Raw genomic sequence first — 25,135 nt, 5'->3', positions numbered from 1 at the left:
CAGCACATACCACAATCTCTCAGGGTCCACTCATATCTGTGATGACTTGATTGACAGCTGCCTCCTCCACTCTTCTGTCATGGTGTGCTAATCAACTGGCTGGGTAGTGGGGCTGGTTTGCGGCGTGTACAGATTTCTGTGGTATAAATATAATCACCACGGCAGATTTCAAGCTCCCACAAAATCCCTGAAAATGTAACAACCAGCCGTCACTGGCTGGTGTAAGCTGGCTCCAGCATGCCAGCAGGGCAGGCCCAGTATCTGGTTTTCTCTCTAAAAAAAAAAGGATTTTTTTTTTCTCTCTAGTGCCCGGTAAAGTGCCTGGCAAATAACCAAAGAGCCCTAAATAGGTGTTGAATGAATGAATGAGCAATGCTAAAATTTGAATGAGCCTTTAGGATAGGCTTCCTGTTTTCAGAAGATAAAAGCCTTTGAATTCTTGCCCCTAGAAAGGAATAGGGGAGTCATAACATTTCTGTTCTCTGGAGATTGTTTATGTATTTATTTAACAAACACGTCTATATGCCAGGCACAAATCCAAGTGCTTTCCAAATACCAACCTACTTAATACTCATAGCAATTAAAAGGTAGATACTTCTTATTTTGTTGTTATTGTTAGTTGCAGTCAAGTTGGTTCTGACTCATGGTGACCTTACATAGAAAAGAACAAAACTTTGCCCAGTCCTGTGCTATCTCCATGATCATTGTATATTTGAGTTCATTTTTGTGGCTCTAGCGTCAGTCTATCTCACTGAGGGTTTCCCTCATTTTCACTGGCCCTCTACTTTACCAAACATGATATCCTTTTCTAGCGATTGATCTTTCTTGATGACATGTCCAAAGTAAGCAAGTCGAAGTCTCACCATCCTCACTTCTAAGGAATATTTCGTTGTATTTCTTCTAAGACTGATTTGTTTGTTCTTCTGGCAGTCCACGGTATAGTCAATATTCTTTACCAACATCGCATTTGAAATGTATCCATTTCTCTTCTGCCTTCTTTTTCATTATGCAACTTTTGCATGCGTACGAGGGGGCTGAAAAGACCATGGCTTGGGTCAGGCACACCTTATCCTCAAAATGACATCTTTTCTTTTTAAAACTTTAAAGAAGTTTTTTTGCAGCACATTTGCCTGATGCAATACATCGTTTCACTTCTTGACGTCTGTTCCCACGGACATTGGTTGTTGACCCAAGTATAATGAACTCATTGACAGTTTCAATTACTTCTCCATTTATCATGATGTTGTTTATCAGTCCACTTGACCCATTTTATAGATCAGGAAACTGAGGCTCAGAAATGGAATGAGGTAATTGGCCTAAGGACACCCAAGTAGCAGATGGGCTTTGAATGCAGGCAGTGTGACTGCAGGGTCCATGTTCTTCCCCACTTTGCCATGCAGCATCAGGATCAGCTCTGGAAATGAGATATGGACCATATTCTCATCTCTGCTCCAAGCTGAGTGCGTACAGGTCAGGGCACAGATGATACACTAGATGGAGACAGGGTGTGTGCTCTTTGGGTAATTGTTCCTCCAGTGTACCATAAGGAAGTGGAGAAGGTCCAGAGGTGAGGTCCTGAAATGCTGGAGAGGTATGGGCTCTTCAGGATAAAGACAGAATAAAAAGACAAAGGCCTTTCAGGAACTATAAAATAACCAAGGGGATGGACTCTATTTATGTATTTACTAAATTCCAATGGGAGGAAATGGACCTGGCGAAATTTCATAAAGGGAAGCATTTAAACTTGAGAGGTGAGCTCGGGGTATTAGTATTTGAACAATGTTCTTCTCTGCATGGGGTCTCATTTCACCTTGAAGACCACCCTGGGAGATGAGGATAATGGTGCTCATTTTAAAGCAATGAGGACATGAACGCTTAGCGAGGGTGAGTGATGTACCTCAGGCCGTAGAAGTGCCACGTGCAGAGATGATGGCCGGCCCCTGCCCTCATGCCAGTTCTGTATTACTTCACAAGCAGGTCTCTGAGAATCATAACTGCTCAGAGGAAGTCAATTCCTGGAGCTAATTATGCTGAGCAGCTGTACGAAGTGAAAATGTAATTAGATCTAAAGGTTTACACGGATTCTGGGGTGACAGCGTAATGTTGTAACAGTGAAGGAAGAAAATGGGAGGCTGAGGAATTCTTCTCTTACCTTTTGATGTAGCTGCTCATTTAGCAAATTGATTCCTGTGTGCACGTGCCTACCAGGCACAGGGCTGGCCAAGGTCAAGATGAATTCCTCCCTTTATTGCTTATGTTAGATGCAGCAGTGTGGATCACCTGAAATGAAAACACTCACATGGACTTTCAGTGTGTGTGGGGAGCGGGGGATGGCATTAATTTAGAAAAGACTGGGATATTCAGAATGTGGGAGCATTTGGGATGTCAGGGTCAGCAATTTGATTTTATCTTGTAGGCAAAGAAGGGCCAATGAAGGCTCTTATGTAAGGGAACGACACCACCATCATCATCATCATCATCATCATCATCATCTCGATAAAAGTAACAGCTGCCGTTACAGAGCAGCTACTGCATGCCAGACACTGTGCTAAACATTCTCTCAGCTACATTGAACCCTCACCCCCCTCCCTGAGGTCAATGTTAATTTCTCCTCATCTGACAGATGAGGAGGCTGAGGCAAATAGGTAACATGGCCCAGTAGGGGCACAGCCCAGGTCTGAACCCACATTTGTCTGAACTCAGTTTACTCTTAACCTTAACACTCGCGGGGTCTTTATTTTCTAATATATCCTGGGCAGCATGTGGGGACTGAGCTTTGGGAGCCATCAGCATTTAGTTGGTGGCTACAGACATAAGAAAGATCAAATTTAAAGGAGAACAGAGAAACAGGGAGGAAAATAGCAGCTAAGGCAGGAAGTGCCCAGGAAACCAGGGAAGTGGGAACCTTAAGAAGAAAAGGAGAGAATAACAGTGCAGAATTACCTGCAGAACGGAGGTGGAAAACGAACTGTACCTACTCACTGCTGTCGAGTCGATTCTGACTCATAGTGACCCTATAGGACAGAGTAGGGCTGCCCCATCGAGGTTCCAAGGCTGTAATCTTCTTTTTTTTTAAATAATTTTTATTGTGCTTTAAGTGAAAGTTTACAAATCAAGTCAGTCTCTCACATATAAACTTATATACACCTTACTACATACTCCCACTTACTCTCCTCCGAATGAGTCAGCCCGCTCCCTCCCTCCAGTCTCTCCTTTTGTGACCGTTTTGCCAGTTTCTAACCCCCTCTACTCTCCCATCTCCCCTCCAGACAGGAGATGCCAACACAGTCTCAAGTGTCCACCCAATACAAGTAGCTCACTCTTTATCAGCATCTCTCTCCAACCCATTGTCCAGTCCAATCCATGTCTGATGAGTTGGCTTCGGGAATGGTTCCTGTCCTGGGCCAACAGAAGGTTTGTGGACCATGACCACCAGGGTCCTTCTAGTCTCAGTCAGACCATTAAGTCTGGTCTTTTTTGAGAATGTGGGGTCTGCATCCCACTGTTCTCCTGCTCCCTCAGGGGCTCTCTGTTGTGTTCCTTGTCAGGGCAGTTATCGGTTGTGACCGGGCACCATCTAGTTCTTCTGGTCTCAGGATGATGTAGTCTCTAGTTCCTGTAACCCTTTCCGTCTCTTGGGCTCATAATTACCTTGTGACCTTGGTATTCTTCATTCTCCTTTGATCCAGGTGGGTTGAGACTCATGGATGAATCTTAGCTGGCCACTTACTAGCGTTTAAGACCCCAGATGCCACACTTCAAAGTGGGATCCAAGGCTGTAATCTTTACAGAAGCAGATTGCCACATCTTTCTCCCGTGGAACAGCTGGTAGGTTCAAATTGCAGACCTTTTGGTCAGCGGCTGAGTGCTTTAACCACTGCACCACCAGGGCTCCTAAAGAAACCATAGAATCTGCCAAATTCAGAGGGCTTCCGGGCCTTCACAAGCAGCAGTGGAGCACCGTGGAGCAGTGGGAGTGGGTGCCAGATTGCTGCAGGCTGAGCACTGAGTGGGAGGTGAAGACAGAGCCTGCAGCATGTAAACTTACTCTTTCAAGAAATATGATAGTGAGGGGGAGGAAAGAGGCCTAGAGGAGGGGAAGATAGCAGGGAGGGTTGTCTAGGGGGACGGCGGTGGGGAGAGGCTTGAGCTATTGTGAGTGGAAGGGAGGGAGAAGCTGAGGGTGCTTGTTTGAAGGCTACAAGATGGGGAGGCTCTCCCTGACAGAACCCTAGAGGGACCTCAAGGGATGGTTGGGGAGCACAGTGGGCCTGCACTACCGAGGGCTCACGTGCTGACTTTTCCAGGGCTGTGAAATGACCCAGGTGGCACAGTGGTTAAGGGCTTGGCTGCTAATCAAAAGGCCGGTGGTTCAAACCCACTAGCTGTGTAAAGATTCACAGCCTTGGGAACCCTGTGGGGCTGTTCTACTCTGTCCTTTAGGGTCACTAAGAGTTGGAATCAACTTGAAGGCAATGGGTTTTTGTTTTTGGGTGAAATGATTGAGATCCAATTATCTCCATGGCTCCTTGCACCTCTAATATTCTTTCTTTTCTCCTTCCTCTTTCCACAAATGTTTACTGAGCACCTACTATGTACAGGCCTTGTGCTAGGCTCTGTGGCTACTGCAATGAATAAGACAATGTATATCATTCTTACATTTGAGTGGAAAGACATTAAAAAAGAAGGCATACAAATACATAAGTGTGTGTGTCCACACAACCTATGGTAATACTATAACCACTAATGTTCATTGAGCCCTCCAATGTACTGAGTACTTCATAAGCATTTTCTCATTAACCAAAAACCAGACCAGTTACCGTCAAGTCAGCTGTGACTCACGGCGACCCAATGTGTATCACTGTAGAATGGTGCTCCTAGAGTTTTCAGTGGCTGATTTTCCAGCAGTAGGTCACCAGGCCTTTCTTCCAAGGTGCCGATGGGTAGATGCAAACTGCCTTCCTAAAGCACATGTGAGAAAGGGACTATTGTGGTCCCTTTTACAGATCAGAAAACTGAGGCACAGAGAGTTGGGGTAACTGCACCAAAGTCACCCTGCTGATACAGGTGAAGCAAAAGATTCAATGTTACCTGCCTCCAAGCACAAGCTCTTAAGATCACACTGTCCTGACTCACTGTGTTTAGAGCTCTGGATAGAGGAGGATCAAGACCTGCAGGAGCTCCCTCCCCTAGGGCTACCCACAGGCCCTGGGTACTGGGAAGAAACCTACCCAGTAACCCGGTGTTATTTACTGCCTTTTTCTTCAAAGCATGGTCCATGTACTATCAACACTGGCAACAACACCTGGGAGCTTGTTAGAACTGCGGAATCTCCAGGCCTACTGGATCAGGATCTGCGTTTTAACAGATCCCCAGGTGATTCATGTGCACATTAAAGTTGGAGAAGAGTGGTCTAAAGCTCACTTCTCTTATTACAGATGGGAAGCTGAGGCCCAAGAGGGTTGCGGATTAGAGAGTGGTGGAACTTCAGGGCTTGGTGTCTGGAGTCTAAATCTAGGTGTCTGGATTCCGTCTAGGTCTAAATGTGAATGGGCGCGTCGTCTCTTAAGGGGCCAGCGGGTAGACCTGCAGGAGGAATCTGCTCAGAGGTGGTGCTCGGCGCGCGCAAGGTGCTCGGCGCGCGCAAGGTGTTCGGCCGCTCGCGGACTCCCGGGGCCGAGCCCGGCTGGGGCGGCGTGGGCGCCCTCAGGCCCGGGGACGCCGAGCCGTGTCCCTGTCCCCGTCCCCTCGCTGGCCCGGCCCGGCCCCTCAGCTCCACCCCCTGCGTCCCCCTCCCGCCCGCTTGCGCCTCCTGAAAAGCCAGCCCGCCCGGGGCGGCGGCGCAGAGCCGGCCCGGCGCACGAGGCAGCCACCGCGGCCATGACTGCGGAGAAGGCGCTGCCCCTGGGCAATGGGAACGCTGCCGAGGAGCTGCGGGAGCCCGAGGCGCCAGGCGGTGGCGGCGGGAGCGCGGCGCCCGCGCGCGACTCGCGCGACAAGCGCGACAAGGCGGTCCACGAGCGCGGCCACTGGAACAACAAGGTGGAATTCGTGCTGAGCGTGGCCGGGGAGATCATCGGGCTGGGCAACGTGTGGCGCTTCCCCTACCTGTGCTACAAAAACGGAGGAGGTGAGGCGGCACGCTGCAGGGGGGAGAGTGGGGGCGGGGAGCGAGGGGGTGAGCGCGAGACCCGCTCGGTGCCTGCGTGAAGCGGCACCCTCACGGAGAACCTGGGTCCCACACCACTTGGCGCGTGAACTCACCCCTCGGTATGGCTTACCTGTCCGGCGCACGCACCGCTTCGCACCTGAGTGTGCCACCTGCCTTCGCTCAGGGACTTGCCTGCCAGGTGCATTCTGTCCCCAGCATGAGGTGCAGACAGAGGATGGAGAGGCAGGACTCCTTGCTTTGGTTCTTCTTAATCCCTTTGAGCCCCCGTTCCCTAAGTGGAAACCGGCCTGAGGGGGACACTCTGACAATTATCGGAGTAGGCCCGGGTTTTGAGCGCTTACTGAAAAATGCCAGGCACCAAGCTAAGCTTCTCCTGTATCATCTCATTTAATCCTTACAGTCACCTTCATCAGCTGGGCAGTGGTATGCCCGTTTTGCAGACGCAGTAAGTGACAAAGGTGAACTTCTTATACCAAAGGCCATGAACTGGACCACAGGGAGAACTTTTAGTGCTTGCAGCATTGCTGTTTGCTTTCCTGCTGGGTCCTTCAGTTGCTGGTCATGCCCTTCCTAGGAATAATATTTTGGATCTCTCTAGGGAAAGAATTGGCACCAAGCAGTTTCTTGTACTGGTCTCAGAGTCACCCGCAATAAATAGCAGAAACACTGATTTAATGTTTACCTAGAAGCAGCAGCGAAGGGAGGGTGATGGGAGAGCTCCTTTCTAGTGACAACATCTCAAAGTCAGTTTGGAGGAAAATGTAAGAGCAGGGAACCCGCAAATCTAGCTCAGAGGAGGAGCCCCCAACCTGTCATATTAGCAGGTTGGTCCCAGGCCCATGGCAGGGGCTCTTGTCAAACCCATTTCAGTGGCATAGTTCCTTGAAGAGAAAGTCTTGAGTCTGTATATATTCTACCCTCTCTCTTTGTGTTAGCCCCCCTCCCCCAAGCAAATCCCAAGCCTCAGAGAAGGTTGCTCAGAAGTTGGCTAGCAGAGACTTCCGGTGTGAGTGGCTGCCGGGAGAACGAGAAGGGTACTTCTTGGCCCAGGCCCTTTCTTTGGAGACATTCATCCCATGGACACTGGCTGCTCCAAGCCTGCTCTGCGCCAGTAATGAAGTGGCCACCGGTGTTGGTGGCTTGGCCGAGGAGAGAGGGAGTGGACTCGGAGACCCCAAACATCCCCTGAGCTGTGATTCCCGCCATCTTTGTGGGTTCAACCTTCATAAGCTATGATATCCACTTCGAATCCTGTGGAAAACCTTTAGGGTAACCCTAGACAAAAATTGTTTTAACATCTTTTTTTTTAATAAAGGAAATTGTTATGCCAAAACAAAAAAGATTCCCAAAAGGCAGAAAACAGGGTGTGTTGGGTTAATTACAAAATTCTACCACAGATTTTTTTTTTTTTTTAAAAAGGTTGTAGTGAGTAAAGTTTAAAAATGAGTCATTTTTATTTTTACTCTACGTTTTCAAGCGCCTTCACTGGGTACACAGATATCTTGGTGTGATTGAGTTTCTCAAGGATTGCTAAATTTGAGAATACGCAGGCCAAAAAATAAACCAAAAAAACTTCCAGGAAGTATCGTCTGTTAGGTTCTAGAAGATTCACAGGTGAATTTCAATGTATTAAGGAATGTGCTGCAGCTTCTTTTAATCACTAAAGTTTAGATTCAGTAAACAAACTCCCCTATCCCCTTTTCACATACTGTTTGTCTTCTAATATAGTTGGGGTATTTGCTTATCAACTGTTTGTCTTTGAAAAAATATCTACACAGCTCTCCTCATAGATTCTGACGATAGTTTAAATTGTTTCTTTCCCAGTGTGAAACCTTAAAATAGTCTCTTGCCCAGAAAAGCTACAAAACTACCCAGAAGTAGCTAAGCCCCTTTCAAAACCTGAATGCAATGGCCCTGTTATCAAGATTGATCAAAATTGTGGCTATTAATCCTTGTGGCTAAAGGGACTTCATTTAGCAAAAAGCAATTTCAGTTAAAGCCTTCATTTGGGAGATCGGGTGGTGGGAATAGTATGTGTTTCTATGCTTTGAGATTAGCCAGGAGAGAGGGAGGATTTGGAGTGATCGCCTTCTGGTTATAATAGCTCATGTTCACCTTAGTTATTTAATTTGTTTCACAGAAGGCCCTGGACAATGGCATTGGGTTTCAAGATAGGAGCACTAAAGCTTAGGGTGGTCTTTTCTCACATATTGTTGCTGCTAATGCCTCACTATGCACCTCCATACTTGGTCCTTGCGTCCTTGCGTGCAAGGGCCCTTAACTCCTCGAGTGCTGATCACTGCTCATTGCATAGTGGCCTGAGAATGCTTTTCTTTAAGATTATTTGCAGGCCACTTCCAAAGTGAAGAAGATGACATCGTGCTAGAATTCATGACGGGGTCCCCCTCAGCGGGCCCCCTTGAGGTTACTTTAGAATGAAAAAGAAGCCTGTAGCATTCAAGGAGGAAATGGATGTGACCTGTGCTGGAAGTGAAATGCATAAGTTAAAGAACTGAGCAGATAAGACCTGTTGGCACGGTCATCTTAGCTATGTGACGATTCAGTGATAAGTGGTGCGGGTATTAAGTATGAAAGCCCCATTTGACAGAAGAGGAGGTTGAGGTTTGGACAGGTAAGATGGACTTTCTTGAGGTAGCAGATGGCAGAGAGCACAAATTCAGGTGCATGTTTTCTGACTCTGGTCTTCATGGTGGGCACTTGACCTCAAGCTCAGAGAACATTGTATCTTACCTGGAGTAAGAAAAACAGACAAGCAAACGGAACAACCAGCTGCCCGTCAAGTTGACTTCAACTCATGGCGACCCCATGTGTGTCAGAATAGAACTGTGCTCCATAGGGTTTTCAATGGCTGATTTTTTGGGGAGCAGATTACCAGGCCTTTCTTCCAGGCATCTCTGGGTGGACTTGAACCTCCAACCTTTCAGTTAGCAGCAGACTGGTTAACTGTTCGTACCACCCAGGCTTGCCTGTAGTAGGCGCTTATTAAAGATTTGTTGTACTGAACGTGCCATGATGGGGGCAACTTTAACCTCTTTCCCTTACTTTGCATACCTGCAGGGGCATTTCTGATTCCTTACGTGGTGTTTTTTATTTGCTGTGGAATACCTGTGTTTTTCCTGGAAACGGCTCTGGGGCAGTTTACAAGCGAAGGTGGCATTACGTGTTGGAGGAAAGTTTGCCCTTTATTTGAAGGTAAGTGTTGAGTTCATCAGAAAATAAACTTAAGCTCAGGAAATGTCAAGCAATTAAGAGAAGCTGAAGGCTGTTTGGAGAAGGTGGAGAAGGACTCAAATTGCTCCCTCTGCTTTGTCGATTCAGGCATCGGTTACGCAACGCAGGTGATTGAGGCCCATCTAAACGTGTACTACATCATCATCCTTGCGTGGGCCATCTTCTACCTGAGCAACTGCTTCACCACTGAGCTCCCCTGGGCCACCTGTGGGCACGAGTGGAACACAGGTATGGCCCCCAGGGAGGGTCTCTCTACTGGTCCTTGTCCTCAAGACCAGCCCTGGCCTCCAGCTACTGGGGTAACCTCACTGAACTGGGGGTCAGTTCTGCACCTGGTCCAGGTATATTCTGTGAGTTGTGGTCCTGAAGCCTAAGCCGAGCATTTGGCCCAGGGATTGGCATGGTTAGAAGAATGGCTGTTTCTTCTCTTTGCCAACCACCGAGGCTGAGTCACAGGGCAGAGTGAGGGGGGAGGGGGCGATGAGGAAGAAGCACTAGATGAGGAGTCAGGGCCAGGGCTCCAATTCCAGCTCTGCCATTTCGACTAGTCACTTCTCTCTGAGTGTCAGATTTTCCAATGCACAATGAAGGGATTAGTTTAGATTAAGGGCTGTAGACAGGGGGCCTATAGGCTGGATTAGGCCTCATACCAGTGAATGACAAATTTTAAAAATGTATATAGTTGCCAAATTTTAAAAATCAGAAGACTTCACATGAAAATCTAGGCTTCCAGCTTCCTGTGAAAAATTAGAAAATCTGGCAGCACCAGACCCACACCGCTGCTTGGCAGCAATAGGCCGAGGCTGAGAAGCATCTATTGACTTTGGATGGGGCATATGTCCTGTTGGCCTCAGTCCCCACCCAGCCCACCTTGCTTATTTACTTTATCTGCCCAACCCAGGTGGACATTTGAGTACACCTCTGTACTAGACAGTTTTTTAGATTACTTTTGATTCTGATACACTCTTCGTTGTTCTACTTGTCATGCTATCCAGATTGTCTTATCATCAGGGACAGCTAATACCTGCCTAACCCCATTCCCATTCCATAATGGCCGTGCTTACAGCAGACATTACTAATTGATGGTAGCAGACATTACTAATAGATTGTCTGCTGATCCTAAACTAGCTCCTTTGGAGTATAGTCTTGGCTTCAGAGTCCTTCTCAGCAGTATTCCAGGAACTGCTGCCTTTGACTAGAACAGGTACACATGCTGTAGCCTATTTATCATGCTTGTTATAGCCTGTCGTTAGGTCATGCCTGGAAGTGGCCTGTCAACCCAAGGACCAAGATGCAGTAAGGCTGGGTAGGTAGGATGTTGGTCTCCAGAAGAAGTAGCAGGCATTGGACTTAGAAAGTGCTGCAGTCTAGCGTCTAGCCCTGCACAACTTTGCCCTGTTCACCACCTGCCGCATTTTGTGGCTGTCTCTCTCTATTAGTTGTCATTAGTTGGCTCTGACTCTTGGGGACCCCGTGTACAACAGAACAAAACACAGCCCAGTCCTGTGTCATTTTCACCATCTTTGCTATGCTCGAGTCCAGTGTTGTAGCCACTGTGCATTTTGAGTGCCGTCCAACCTAGAGGGCTCATCTCCTAGCACTGTATAGGACAATATTCTGTGACTCATAAGCAAATTTTCAGAAATAAGTTACCAGGCCTTTCTTCCTACTCTGTCTTAGTATGGAAACTCTACTGAAACCTGTCCACAATGGGTGACCCAGGTGGTATTTGAAATACTGGGGGCATAGCTTTCAGCATCACAACAACACACAAGTCGCCACATTATGACTAACTGACAGATGGGTGGTGGGTCTCTCTTTACGGGCCTGATTCTTAACCTCTCTTTGTTCAGGGACCTTGTGGAAATGTATGTCAAACTAAAATTGAAGGACATATTCTTGGAGGCCTGTGAGTCCTCTTTGGTAATTTAATTTTGTGTATTTACTTTGAGGATACTCTAAAAATATGTGTCTGTTGGATCAACTGCACAAGCACCTTATAACTGAGGACAGTTGGGGGTTTCAGTGCTTGACTTTGAACTTGTTTACAATTTCAGCTTGTGTTAGTGGCAAATAGGATATTGATAGCTGAGGAAAAAACAGCGGGGAGATTTAATTCAGAAATGGTGCATTGTTACTAACTGAAGACTGTTTGAGAACATAGCAAACTATAGGAATGAAGGTTTTACAGAAGTGTAACCACAGAAAAGTGGTGATAGAATTGAGTCTCAAATAACCTGTGGAAAAATTCACTTGCCATTGAATTGATTCTGACTCATGGCGACCCTGTGTGTGTCAGAGTAGAACTGTGCACAGGGTTTTCAGTGGCTGATTTTTTGGGACGTAGATCTCCTGGCCTGTCTTTCGAGGTACCTCTGGGTGGAATCCAACCAGTTAGCAGCCGTGTGCTTTAACTATACCACGCAGGAAAAAACAGGCAAGCCGAGCTCAACAGACCCTGCCTCCTACCTGTCAGTTCCATTTTTCTGTTGGGAAAGCAGTTTAACTTCACAAAACAACATTATCTTAGATGTCCAGTTTGTTTGTGTTGGTCTTGTAGTTAGTTTGTATTTAATTTGCAGATTTACTTCAAGTTTTATAGTTATATGAATACCATAATCATAAAGATTTTATCAGTCATTTTTCAGTTGTCCATACTTAGAAATTATTTTAATAAAAATAACTTGTCAACTTTGGGTATCTGAGAATTTTTTTTTTTTTTTTACAATTTTTATTGTGCTTTTTTTTTTAAGTGCAAGTTTACAAATCAAGTCAGTCTCTCACACAAAAACCCATATACACCTTGCTACACACTCCCAATTACTCTCCCCCTAATGAGACAGCCTGCTCTCTCCCTCCACTCTCTCTTTTCATGTTCATTTCGCTGGCTTTTAACCCCCTCTACCCTCTCATCTCCCCTCCAGGCAGGAGATGCCAACATAGTCTCAAGTGTCCACCTGATCCAAGAAGCTCACTCCTCACCAGCATCCCTCTCCATCCCATTGTCCAGTCCAATCCATGTCTGTTGAGTTGGCTTCGGAAATGGTTCCTGTCCAGGGCCAACAGAAGGTCTGAGAGCCATGATCACCGGGGTCCTTCTAGTCTCAGTCAGACCATTAAGTCTGGTCTTATGAGAATTTAGGGTCTGCATCCCACTGCTCTCTTGCTCCCTCAGGGGTTCTCTGTTGCGTTTCCCGTCAGGGCAGTCATCGGTTGTAGCGGGGCACCATGTAGTTCTTCTGGTCTCAGGATGATGTAGTCTCTGGTTCATGTGGCCCTTTCTGTGTCTTGGGCTCGTAATCACGTTGTATCCTTGGTGTTCTTCATTTTCCTTTGATCTAGGTAGGTTGAGACCAATTGGTGCATCTTAGATGGCTGCTTGCTAGCGTTTAAGACCCCAGACACCACTGTTCAAAGTGGGATGCAGAATGTTTTCTTAATAGATTTTATTATGCCAATTGACTTAGATGTCCCCTGAAAACATGGTCCCCAGACCCCTGCCCCTGCTACGCTGGCCTTCGAAGCATTCAGTTTATTCAGGAAACTGCTTTTGGTTTAGTCCAATTGTGCTGACCTCCTTGGGCCCCTGTATTGTGTGCTGTCTTTCCCTTCACCTAAAGTAGTTCTTATCTACTATCTAATTAGTAAATGCCCCTCTCCCACCCTCCCTCCCTCCCCCATCTCATAACCACAAAAGAATGTTTTCTTCTCAGTTTAAACTGTTTCTCAAGTGCTTATAATAGTGGTCTTATACAATATTTGTCCTTCTGCAACTGACTAATTTCACTCAGCATAACGCCTTCCAGGTTGAGAAGTTTTTTACTCTGGGGGAAAAATTTGAGAAACACTATCTTAGAGAACCTGATAGAAGCTAGGGCTCTGAACTCAGAAGAAGGAACAAGGGCGTGCCCACGTGATTTGCATGTAATTTCAAGGTTTCCAGACTTCTCTCAGGACTGTCTCTGAGCCCCATAGATCACTTGCTCAGAATAGGTTTACCGCCAGTCAAGATGAGAGGGGAGGAGACAGCAGTGGGGGGACTTCTCCCCAGTGGACTCCAGACCCCTTTCTTCCACTTGTTTGAAATCCTTTTCCCCATCTCTAAAGGCATGTGGGAAACCCTGGCGGTGTAGTGGTTAAGTGCTATGGCTGCTAACCAAAAGGTCAGCAGTTCAAATCTACCAGGTGCTCCTTGGAAACTCCATGGGGCAGTTCTACTCCAACCTATAGGGTCACTATGAGTTGGAATCAACTCAACGGTAACGGGAAAGGCATGTGAGTCCTGGTGGTGCTGTGGTTAAGCACTCAGTGGCCAACAGAGAAGTCGGTAGTTAGAACCCACTAGCTGCTCCACTGGAGAAAGTTGTGGCAGTCTGCTTCCATAAAGATTACAGGCTTAGAAACCCTATGGGGCAGTTCTGCTCTGTCACACGGGTGTCACTTGTGAGTCTTGATCAACTGGACAGCACCTAACAACAAACACAAAGGCGTGTGAGTACTTGCAAAGTGTGAAACACTCTGTATAGGAGGTGGTTCCTGCCCCTAGGGCCTGTAGCTCCAGTCTGCGGAGTTCACACATGTGAGAAGAGAGAAGTGTGGAGAGGGGCTGAGCACTGACTAGTACAGCCCCTGGGCTGGGCTCAGGGAGGCCCCTGAATGGACACGGGAGGCCCTGCCCTCAGGAAGCTCCTAAACCAGTGACCGAGGCAGATCAGTAAGCAGAGGGGTACCGTAAAGACGCCTGGGTGCTGGGTCCCATAGCAGCAGGCGGGACCAGTACGGTGTGGGTGGGAGCAAGAAGCAATAACTGTGGTGGAGGAGATGGGGCCCTGGCTTGTCTTTATTCCCGATTCTTTGCCTAACTGGCTAGATGACTTTAGAGAGGAGGGAGAGGGTGTGGGTGGCGGTCCCTTGACTATTTCTGAACCTCAGATTCCTCCTCTTCAGAATAAAGGAGTTGGAGAAGGTGATTCCTTAGACGGCCTTTCAATGATAACTTAATATTCAGGGGAGGGAGATCAGAGAGGGCTTCCTGGAGCAGGGGTTAATGGGCTGATTTGGGCTGAAACTCTTAGATGTTTTCGTTTGAGATTCAAATCTGCCTGGTCATCAGATTTTATGAAGGTGTTCAATAAATCCTTTCTGATGGATTGAATTGAGCAAGGGAATAATGAAGAAACCAGGGATCCTTTATTTATACGGGCTCAGGTCATCTCGTTCATTCACCATGTCCTTTCTACATGAAGGGAAGAAACTGAGCCTCTATTGCATTGCTGTCCCAGGGCACATCATAACCGTTAGTGCCCCACCACCCCTGGGGACATTGAGCAGGACAGGTAAATAGAAAGTGGAAAGGAAGTGGAAAAAGAAATGGGGTTCATTTGGGAACAAGGAGGGAGGAGAGAGTTTGATAGGGCATATTGGGTGGGAGTGAGAGAGAGAAGGTGTCCTGCCCCCCAAAACCTTTCCTCCTGTTTGAAATCAGACTAAGCCTCTCTCTTGAACTGTCTTCTCTCTTCAGCTGTGGGTGGATGATTGATTTTCCCCACGGTGTCCTTTGAGGCATGTTTACTTGGAGCGGCTAGGTAAAGAGGCCTGGTTGCAGCATCAGCCCTGAATGTTTTCCAAGATTTAGCCCTGGCAAGGTTAATATTTTCTTGTCTTTCTTGTCTTGTTTCCACTGTAGAGCACTGTGTGGAGTTCCAGAAACTGAATGTGAGCAACTACAGCCATGTGTCTCTGCAGAATGCCACCTCCCCAGTCATGGAGTTCTGGGAGTAAGTGCAAAAGAGCTTATCTCCCTTTGGCCTGCAGGGGTTCTGTCTTGGTTCTGCTTGGGAGGTGTCCCAGGCCCCAGGAGAATGCCCGAACCTTCCTCCAGCCTGCCCGCCCTGGCTCCTGTGGGAATCTGACTGCCTCAGAGCTAGAGGGGTGTTTAGAGGTTTCCCCAAAGGGTAGCTGAGAGAAATGCATTCTTGTTCTCTGATGACATGTCAGCATGCCTCTTTGCTTATTAGGGTGAGAGGTGCTGGGTAAAATGATGGACATCTAAAAAAGTTCCCTTTTCAACAAAAGAGAGGGTATAGCATGTTTGCAATAAGCTAAGTTGAATGAGTATATTTAGAAGTCACAAGTCTCCGAGTGGGACAGGTTAGCTTTGTTTTTGTAGCTGAAGTGTTGTCAGTGGAAAGAAAGTAGATCAACTTGATGGCTCCGGAAGCAGAGGCTGGTCAATGGGTGTTGCTTTTGAGTTGGCTTCTGACTCATGGTGACCCCATGCACAGCGAAACAAAAGGCTGCCCAGTCCTGTGCCATCCCCATGATCAGTTGTGGATCAGACCATTGTGATCCACAGGGTTTTCACTGACTGATTTTTGGAAGTGGATCACCAGGCCTTTCTTCCTGGTCTGTCTTAGTCTGGAAGCGCCACTGAAACCTGTTCAGCATCATAGCAACATGCAAGTCTCTACTGATGGACGGGTGGGTGGCGGCTGTGCGTGAGGTGCATTGGCTGGGCTTTGACTCTGGGTCTCCCCATATGGAAGGGGAGAATTCTGCTGAGTCAGTGATGCTTTACAGAGATAGTTGTACGTGGGGTCGTAATGAGATGGAATCAACTGGATGACAACGAATTTGGTTTTGGTAGTAGAGGTAGGAGAGTCTCTTACCCCAGGTACTGAGGAGCAGATTCCTCTAGGAGTCAGGGTCTGGACTAAGTGCTTTCTGAGGCTTTTCAGTCTGAAATAGGCCAACTTAACTGACAAAGCCTCCCCTACCTGATCCTAGTTATTAGTAGTGGGGAGGGCAGTGATGGTGTGACTGATTTTTATTCTTTTCCCAGATAGTCTTCCTCTCCTTTGCTCTCTAGAGGTCATGGTGCTTGATTTACCTTTATCATTCTTATGGCACATCTTTCTACTTGTTCTGTGTATGTACGTGCTCCAGATAGTTACCTAGGTCTTGTATGTTTTTAAATTTTATATTAGTGGTATCCATTGCTTACATTTTTTGCAACTTTGTTTTTCTGCTCAGTTTTGGCATTGAGATGTAACTATATTAACACATGTAGTTTTGGTTCATCATACATTTTTTTCTTGCTGTGTAGTATTTCTTTGTATGAATAGACCACATTGTATTTATCCATTCTCCTCTTGAGAGGCATTTAGATTGTCTCTTATTTTCCACTAGTAATAAGCATATTGAGCAAATATCTTGTTTGTGCTTCCCTGTGTGCATGAACGAGGGCTTCTGGGCTATACATAAGAGTAGAATTGCTGAGTCATAAAGTACATGCATGCATATTGAACTTACAGTTCGATTTGAGGAAAATTGACCTTTTTTTACTATTGAACCTCTCTGTCCATGAACATGGTATAGCTTTTCATATTTAGGTCTTTTTAAATATCTTATAGAATAGTGCTACTTGAATGTGCATTAGTATCACATTGTTAGAAATACAAATTCTCAGGCCCTACCCCAGACTTACTGAGCCATAATCTCAAACACAGCACCCATCAGCTGTGTGCTAGAGAGGAGCTTTCTGTGTGGGTAGAAGGGGTCACAGTGGGCTTTTGTGGCCTTCATCAACCCCACTGGACTGTAGTTTTATGGGGAATTGTCACAGAAACCTGTTTTTGACTTGAACATTTGAGGGTCTGCAAAACATGACCTCTGATTTCTCGGAGAACCTACCCTGAAACCCCAGGCTGGATAAGTTCTCTTTGTAACTTCTTGTTGTGTTTCACCATTCTTTTCTTTTGTAACATATATGGAAAATCTTAATTATTTGTGTAATGTATTCATTGTATTTCCCAACTGGCAATCATGAAGCAGCACCCTGCTTGGTCTTTACTCACTGCTGCTCGGTATATGGAAGGCCCTCAATCAATATTTATAGAGTGGATAGATGGACTTAAGGAAGAAGTGACATATTTTCTAGAAAATACTGTATGAGAAGAATCCAAGTGGACTCTGGCAAGAATCTGCGCTGCCATGAAGCTCCTCATCCAACAGCATTGATTGCTCCCTGGATCTAATTGCAAAATCCACATCACCTGCTCATTTGGACCCCAAGTGACAGGAGGCACAGCTTGTCTATATTCTCGTATGTTGCTGGATCTTTTTGCTGGCTACTAGGTCATTCAAGAAGAAAGTCTGGCAGAATGAAGCCACGGTTCTAGTTTTCTATCCAGATTACATCTGTATCATTTGTGCAGAGGTGAGTTCTACATCCTGAATGAGCTCAAATAACTGGTGCATTTCTCACCTCTGCATAAGATGTGATTGTCAGAGAGCTCTGCTTCATCATTTCCCCAGTGGTGAGTTTGGAACAGAGAGGCTGTGGGAGATGTTCATAGCATCCTATGAAAATCTGCAGGACCATGTAAGTTTGGGAAGGGCTGGAAGCTATGTCCTTCAGTGAGGACATTCATTTACCTTTGATTAACCCAAATTCCCAAACTCCTTTTCCTGTGGAATCATTTGGAATCTCCCCATGATCCCTGCCCCCTGAATGCTGACATTCCACTAACCAGTCTGGGAAACACTTTGCTGGAATGAAGTTCTTCCTTAAATTCAGCCGTAAGTTGACTTCTGGGCCTTTGGATAGAACATACCTAATTATTTTCCACGTGGCAGGTCTTCAAGTATTGGAGGATCAGGTTTCTTTGAAAATGTTTTTTTTTTCCAGTTCTTGTTTCCTTGTGACTTGGTTCACTGATGTCCTATCTCGGTTCACGTCTTCAGTGTGCTCCTGTTGTCTTTTCTCACCGACTCCAACTCTGGGGACCTTGTTCAGAGCCACGTTGCTCCATCCAAGTAGACTGCCTCAATGGTTCATTCATTCAACAAATATTTGAGTCCCAGGTGCACGTAAGCCAGGCATTGTGCAGCCTTTTGGGGAGGCAGAAGTGTGAGACATAGCTCTAGTCTAGAAGCGGATGTGAAATATACTCACAAATTCCCATAAAAGTGGTTATGACTTCACTTTGGCCATGGGGAGCTGGCCCAACCCACCTCCCCATCTTGAGGGTTCATTCCCCTTTTCAGAGTATGATTAGAAGTACTGGTTTAGCCAGTGAGAAAAGCTTAAGCTGTGGATCAGTCCTGGATTCTACCTCTAGCTGGGGACCCCCCAGAGCCTGTGGGGCAGGGGTAGCTTGTCTTTTTGACATCAGATTTTAGAATTAGGCACCTTGGTTTCCCTGTAGTACCCCATTATGCGTCTGGAAGCTGCCCATTTATCTAAATATGTTTGCAGTTCTAACTTTGGAGTTTGTCTCCTCTGGTGAGATTGAGTGATGTTAAGTGTGTAACCATTGTTGTGGCATGAGATGTGGCTTTTGCAAACCCCATTAGCCCAGGGTTTTGCAAGCAAGACCATGAGCACTCTATATACCATCTAAATAGCTTTTGCACTGTGTCCTTTGAACAAACATTTGTTGAAACATACCATGTGCCAGGCCCTGAGCTACGCTCTAAGGATATTCAGTTCCATATTTTTTTCAGATGGATGCAGCCTTGTCATTCTGGTTTATCTTCATTGGTGAAGTTCTTTTCAACACCTGGACACTTTAATTGATTTTCTTTGGACACAAAATTTGAAATCAGAGGAGATGGGGCAAGAACCCTGGTTCTTGCTGTGGGACTGGGCATATCGCTACTTCCCCTCAGACCTCATCTTCCCCTCTGTCCACTGTCACCCAGCCTTCTTTCTGTCCTCCGGATGGACTAAGCTTATCCTGGTCTCAGGCTCTGTGCTCTTGCTGTTCCCTTTGCCAGGAAGATTCTTTATCAGATCCTTGAATGTCTTCTCATTGAGTCTTACTTCAGATGTCATTTGTGAAGCCCTCCCTGACCATCCCAGCTGAATCACCCCCATCACTCTTTACCCCATTGCTTTTTTGTTATTGTCTATATAGTACATATCCCTATCTGAAATCCTTAAATCATTATTTATTCTCTCTCTCCTTCCACTAAATTTAAGCCCCACACTGGCAAGCACTTTTTCTGCTTTATTCACTGTTGTTTTGCCAGCGCATTCTCGGTGTTCAGTAAAAACTTGAGATGAATGAATGACTGAATGCCTTTTAACCCGTTGAAGTTCAGTGTCCTCATCTGTCAGTTGGAAATGATGGTAGTACCCACTTACAAGGCTGAGATGAGGATTAAACAAAAAATCCTCGTGTGCCAAACCCACCACATTGTAGGCTCTTAGGGAAGATTCAAATGTATAAGTAGAATGTTCAAGACTGGTTCTCCTACCTGTTCCCTGCCCCACCAATTCCTCTGGTTGCTGTGCAGGTTAAATGAGATAGTGCATCCTAAACTCTTTGATGGGTTATGGTTGGGGGGCATGAGTTAGGTCCTGTTACTTGAGGCATGGTGTCCCGGTCAGCCCTTCTCTCTGCAGGGACAGATTTGTGGCTGAGCCTAAGTTGCTGAGGCCTGCACAGAGTTGGCCTTTTTGTCTGAAGTACCCTCTGTGGCTCCAACTCCAGGATCAGAATTCTCCCAAACCCTTTGCCTAAGTCAAGACTGACCACTGTTGTCACCACCTAATTCTACTAGTTTGAATTCCCCTCATCCTCCTCAGTATGTCACCTGTACATGGCTACAGCGCAGACTTAAGCTGGCAAGTTCTGGAACCCGGTTTAAGTCGTTGCTTCCTTTAGCTGCCAGGTGCACCCTGGGCAACTTACAGAGCCCTTCGGAGCCTTGGTTTAACCCCTCTGAAGATGGGATGGCTAGCACCCAACTCTTAGGGTTGTGGGAAGCATCATGTGATATGAGGCCTGAAGAGCACTTAGCACAAATCATTTTTGTTAAAGTTGTTGTTGCCATCGAGGCGATTCCGACTCGTGGGGGCTCCGTGTGTGGGGAGTAGAACTGCTCCATGGGGTTTTCAAGGCTGTGACCTTTTGGAAACAGGCCTTTCTTTCGAGGCCCCTCTGGGTGGGTTCGAATCGCCAATCTTTGGGCTAGTACTTCAGCGCTTAACCGTTTGCACCACGCAGGGACTCCTTGTTAACTTTATCTCATTTGATTTTTAAAACAGCCCTGTGAGATGAGCAGAAGAAAAATTTCTGTTTTGCCGTTAATAAAACATAATCTTAGAGAAGCCGAGGGATTGCCCAGCCGTATACCCAGAGCTCAAACCCAGGCCTTTGGCTCCTGCCACCTCCTGGCAACCTCTGATTTCTTCTGAAGCCCTGCTCTGGGGAAACCGTACTTCCCCCCACCCCCAGTTTCCCTAGAAACTGCTGCTGAGCTGAGGGGCCCACCAGTCAGAGAGAGATAGGCTCATTCCTGCTCTCTCCTCCCTACGAGTGAAGAGCTTGGAGCCCCCAGTTCCAGCTACTGAGAACAGGGAGAAGGCCCTGTTGAGGACAGTTCACGTTTCTGCCACCCCGCGACTCAGGTGGATGGAACATGTCTGGTGGGCCTTTAGAACTCTCCAGAGCAAGGTGTTGCTGCCCTTTGTCGTCTAATTGTTTAATATTTAGCTGATTGAAAAAACAGTGGATATTGTGTGTACAGTGAAGATGGTATATATATGTGTACATACGTTTATATATACACACACATATGTATGCACATATACGTATACCTGTTGCTGTTAAGTCGATTCTAATGCATAGCGACCCTATTGGACAGGGTAGAACTTCCGCATAGGGTTTCCAAGGAGCAGCTGATAGATCCGAACGGCCAACCTTGTGGTTAGCAGCCAAACACTTAACCACTGTGCCACCAGGGCCCCGTGTGTGTGGGTGTGTGTGTGTGTATTTACGTACACACACCTACTCACGCCTCCTCACTTAAGTGAGCCCTGGTAGCACAGTGATTAAAGCACTCGGCTTCTAACCGAAAGGTCAGTGGTTCAAACCCACCAGTTGCTCCCTGGGAGAAAGATGTGGCAGTCTGCTTCCATAAAGATTTACAGCCTTGGAAACCCGATGAGGCAGTCCTACCCTGTCCTATAGGGTTGCTATGATTCGGCCTCGACGCAACAGCAGTGGGTTTGGTTTTTGGTTTTTACTCCTTGTTTATCGACTACCTTGTTATCCGACATTTACGACAACTTTCCAAAAATTCTCAGGCAGTACCTCCAGACCCCACGTGGGACAGCAGCTGACCTGGGGTGCCCTCTGTGGAACACTCTAATGGTATACCGGAGGCCCTGGCAGTGACAACCGAGTCACAAGAGGGACAGAGGCCACATGGCCACAGGACGCCTTCTCCTGTTCATCTTCAATGTCTAGGTCTGGCCACAGAGGGTTTGGGGTGATGGATGGATGATACGAGATCATGGGTGGGCAGTGCGTGGCCAGGTGAGGGCCTGAAGGTGCCAAGGAGGTCAGTAGGGGGAGGAGGGAAGGAGGCCATGTAGGGCTGTGGTGAACAGAGGATGAGCAAGGCCCCTGCCCAGGGCAGGCAGTGGGAGGCGGTGGGTGGTGAGCAAGGGAGGAGGGACACCAGCGCCCATGTTAGGGCTCAGCCTCCTTGTATAACACCGATTTCACATAATGACCTGATCTTTGGAATCTTAGCATGTTGATAAGTGAGGAGTGGGTGTATATATATATACACATATGATTAAATATGTGTAAATATGTTTTCCCCCAACCTGCCTCCCTAGAGATAACTGCTATCAATTAGGTCTCTTCCTGCCAGTGTTTTCCTGTATATTAGCATCCTTTTTACTTTTCTGTTTGTCCTGTCTGTTGAAGAATAGACGTTCCCAGGTTCAGAAATGTGGACATTCAGTTTGCCTTGCGTGTCAGCTCCCTTTTATGAAGAGTGGGTTTCCCAGTGGACCTTTGATTTCCTTATTGCAAAAGTAATCTGTGTTTATTGTAGAAAATACAGGAAGTATGTTTAAGTAAAAAAAGAAAAATTGACGCACATTCAGATTTCATTTTCCAAGCTGTTCAAGTAGGGAGGGGTTATTTACCAAAGCCTACTTTCCCAGCTCTGGCTCATAACCATCCCTAAAGGATGAACCAGGCCTTCCATCCCTAAAGTAGCCTGAAGTGCTTCTCTACTGCCAATGAGATTGAAGAGATGGAGGCCCGAAGGCAAGAACCCAAGGCCCCTGTCTGCCTTAAGTCATCAATACAAGGACTCCCCTTGCCCAGAGTCCCTGCCCTAGAAGGACCAGTCAACGTGTCTGATAATATGCAATCTGAACATTATGCTGAAAGCAAGGGCTGAGGGTAGAAGTACTGCTTGTGTACACACATCCTGAAGTGCTGTTTAAAGGTATTGTGGTGTGGTGTGGGGATGTAAACACCTGGGCTTTGGGGCCAGAGAGCAGGAATTTGAATCCCATCTCTTCTGCTTATTAGCTTTGGGCTCATTGCTTAAGTCCCTCTGCATCTCATTTTCCTTGTCTGTAAAATGGGAATAATAATCATAGTATTAGCAGCAGTAGTAATAGTATTGGCGGTAGTAGTAATAGTAGTAGCAGCAGTTGCGCTTAGTAAGTACCAAATAGCTATGACCTAATATTACTCATTCCTGGTTTTTAGAGTAAAAATATTTGTATATAACACCAGCCGCAAGAGTATTTGTATATTAACGTTAATGGGAAGCAGTGATATTTACTGAACTGGAACTGTTTTGTCTGAGGTTCCTTTTCCATCATGCTGGGTACAGAAGGGGAAGAGAGGGCACACATAATTACTAAGCACCTACTGTGTGCCTTGGCCTTGAGTGTGGCCCTCTGAGCATGTTACCTCATTTAACCCACCCACCTGGGGATAAAGGATGTGGTAGGCATCATCCAGGTCCTTGTCTCACAGTGAGGGGTCTGAGGCAACGAGAGGGGAAGGGACCTGCCCAAGCGCCTCTCATGTCCAGTGCGAGTGAGCTGTGTGGCGCCTGGCCTCTGTGGTCTCTACCTGTGGTCTGCCTGCATCTGAAATGTTGTCAGCTCCTGTTTTATTGTAGTGGCAGAACAGTACTAGTACTTGCTTTCTCTCTGTGGCCCTGTGGACCTAGGCTCTTGAAGGAAGAATTTTTCAGCAGATGGGGGAGGCATAATGGATTGGGGAAGGAAGAAGGAAGGAAGGAAAGAAAAAGAAGCTCAATGAGGAATAGCTTAAGAGAAGGATCCGCTACCCAGGGAAGAAATGCCAGTGGTAGAATTCTTGCCTTCCGTGCGAAGGACCAAGGTTCAATTCCCAGCCAGTACATCTTACACACAGCCAACACTCGTCTGTCAGTGGAGGCTTGCATGTTGCTGCGATGCTGAACAGGTTTCAGCAGAGCTTCTAGACTAAGATAGATTAGGAGGAAAGGCCTGGCGATCTACTTCTGAAAATCACAACCATCTGACCCACAGCTGATCACGGGATGGCACCGAACCAGACAGCATTTCATTTCGTTGTAGGTGGGGTCACCATGAGTCAGGGGCTGACTCGACATCAGCTAACAGCAGCAACAAAACGTCTTGCCTGGGTTTCAAGAGTTTTTTTTTTTTTAGGAAATGACTTCAGCCTTGTTTTTTGAAGACTACCTTGGTTTCCAGTTGAGCCAAGTGTTGAGTGTGAGACTGGCTCCAACTCTGACTGATAAGATGATAGGATGGGAGTTGGTGCTGGGCACCAGGGTAGATCTTATGGTCCTGCAGCTGGTGTACTCAGTGTTCACGAATCACTTTAATTCAGGAGCAGAATAACTCACTGGTGGCTGGTACCAAATTTTAGCATACCACCTTGATTCTAGATTGTTTTTAATAAAACCAAAAGAAAGTACCTAAGATCGCCAGACTTAAATACACACACCCCCCTGACCTCTGCTTCCTGCTCCTCCCAATGAGGTAGGGCAGAAGGAAGATAATCCAGAACTAGGTGAAAACTTGACCCTTCCACTCAGTAGCTGGGGACCTTGGGCAAGTAGTTCTGAACCTCATTTTCCTTGTTGGTAAAACAGATATAACGATTCCACCCTTTAAGGCACCCATAAAAAACCAAACCAAACCCATTGCTGTTAAGTTGATTCTGACTCTGAAGAACAGAGTAGAACTACCCCATAGGGTTTCTAAGGCTGTAGCCTTTACGGAAGCCGAATGCCACGTCTTTTTCCTGTGGGGCAGCTGGTGAGTTTTAACCACAGACCTTGGAGTTAGCAGCCAAATTCTTAACCACTGCATCTCCAGGGCTCCCTTTAAGGCACCAAAAAAACTCAAACTCATTGCCATTGAGTCGATTCTGACTCATAGCAACCCTGTAGGATACAGTAGAACTGCCCCATAGGGTTTCCAAGGAGTGGCTGGTGGATTTGAACTACCGACCTTTTTGGTTTGCAGCCATAGCTTGCCTTAGCTCAGTAGGAATTAAATGAGCTGTGGTAGATGTGAAGTTGTGAAGTGGTCACTCTTCGTTTTCAATCCCCACCCTGTCCCTGCCTCCTCACAGTTGTTTTGTTAGTGCTGAGGTGAGAGAGCTGACATTCAAAGAACAGAAGTCTCTAACCTGAGGTCCTCTGGTGGGATACTACTGAGCAGGAAACAGACCCCCACCCCCACTTTGGCCCCCCTGCTTACCAGGGCTTTGTGATCACGTGCCTGCCCTTCCTGATTACTGTTCTTGGCGAACAGTGACTCTTTGCCGGCATTAAGGCAGGACCTCTCAGGAGGGACCAAGAGGGGCAAAGGTGGTCAGACTTTGCCAGTCACCCATTAGTACAGAGTTGCGTGGCCATGGAAAC

General features: G+C 46.7%; 1 protein-coding gene across 1 annotated transcript in view; it reads left to right on the top strand.

The window, feature by feature from the left end:
- Positions 1 to 5,880: 5,880 nt before the first annotated feature.
- Positions 5,881 to 25,135, top strand: part of SLC6A11 (solute carrier family 6 member 11) — a 177,914-nt gene continuing 158,659 nt past the window's right edge. Inside the window, exons 1-4 of the mRNA XM_003409756.4 lie at positions 5,881 to 6,130; positions 9,251 to 9,385; positions 9,512 to 9,652; positions 15,111 to 15,201. Of these exons, the coding sequence (XP_003409804.4) occupies positions 5,881 to 6,130; positions 9,251 to 9,385; positions 9,512 to 9,652; positions 15,111 to 15,201 (617 nt within the window). The remainder of the gene's footprint in view (positions 6,131 to 9,250; positions 9,386 to 9,511; positions 9,653 to 15,110; positions 15,202 to 25,135) is intronic.

This window comes from Loxodonta africana, chromosome 22, assembly GCF_030014295.1.
Source record: "Loxodonta africana isolate mLoxAfr1 chromosome 22, mLoxAfr1.hap2, whole genome shotgun sequence".
NCBI classification, from domain to species: Eukaryota; Metazoa; Chordata; class Mammalia; order Proboscidea; family Elephantidae; genus Loxodonta; species Loxodonta africana.
This window is presented reverse-complemented; position numbering and strand designations above follow the sequence as displayed.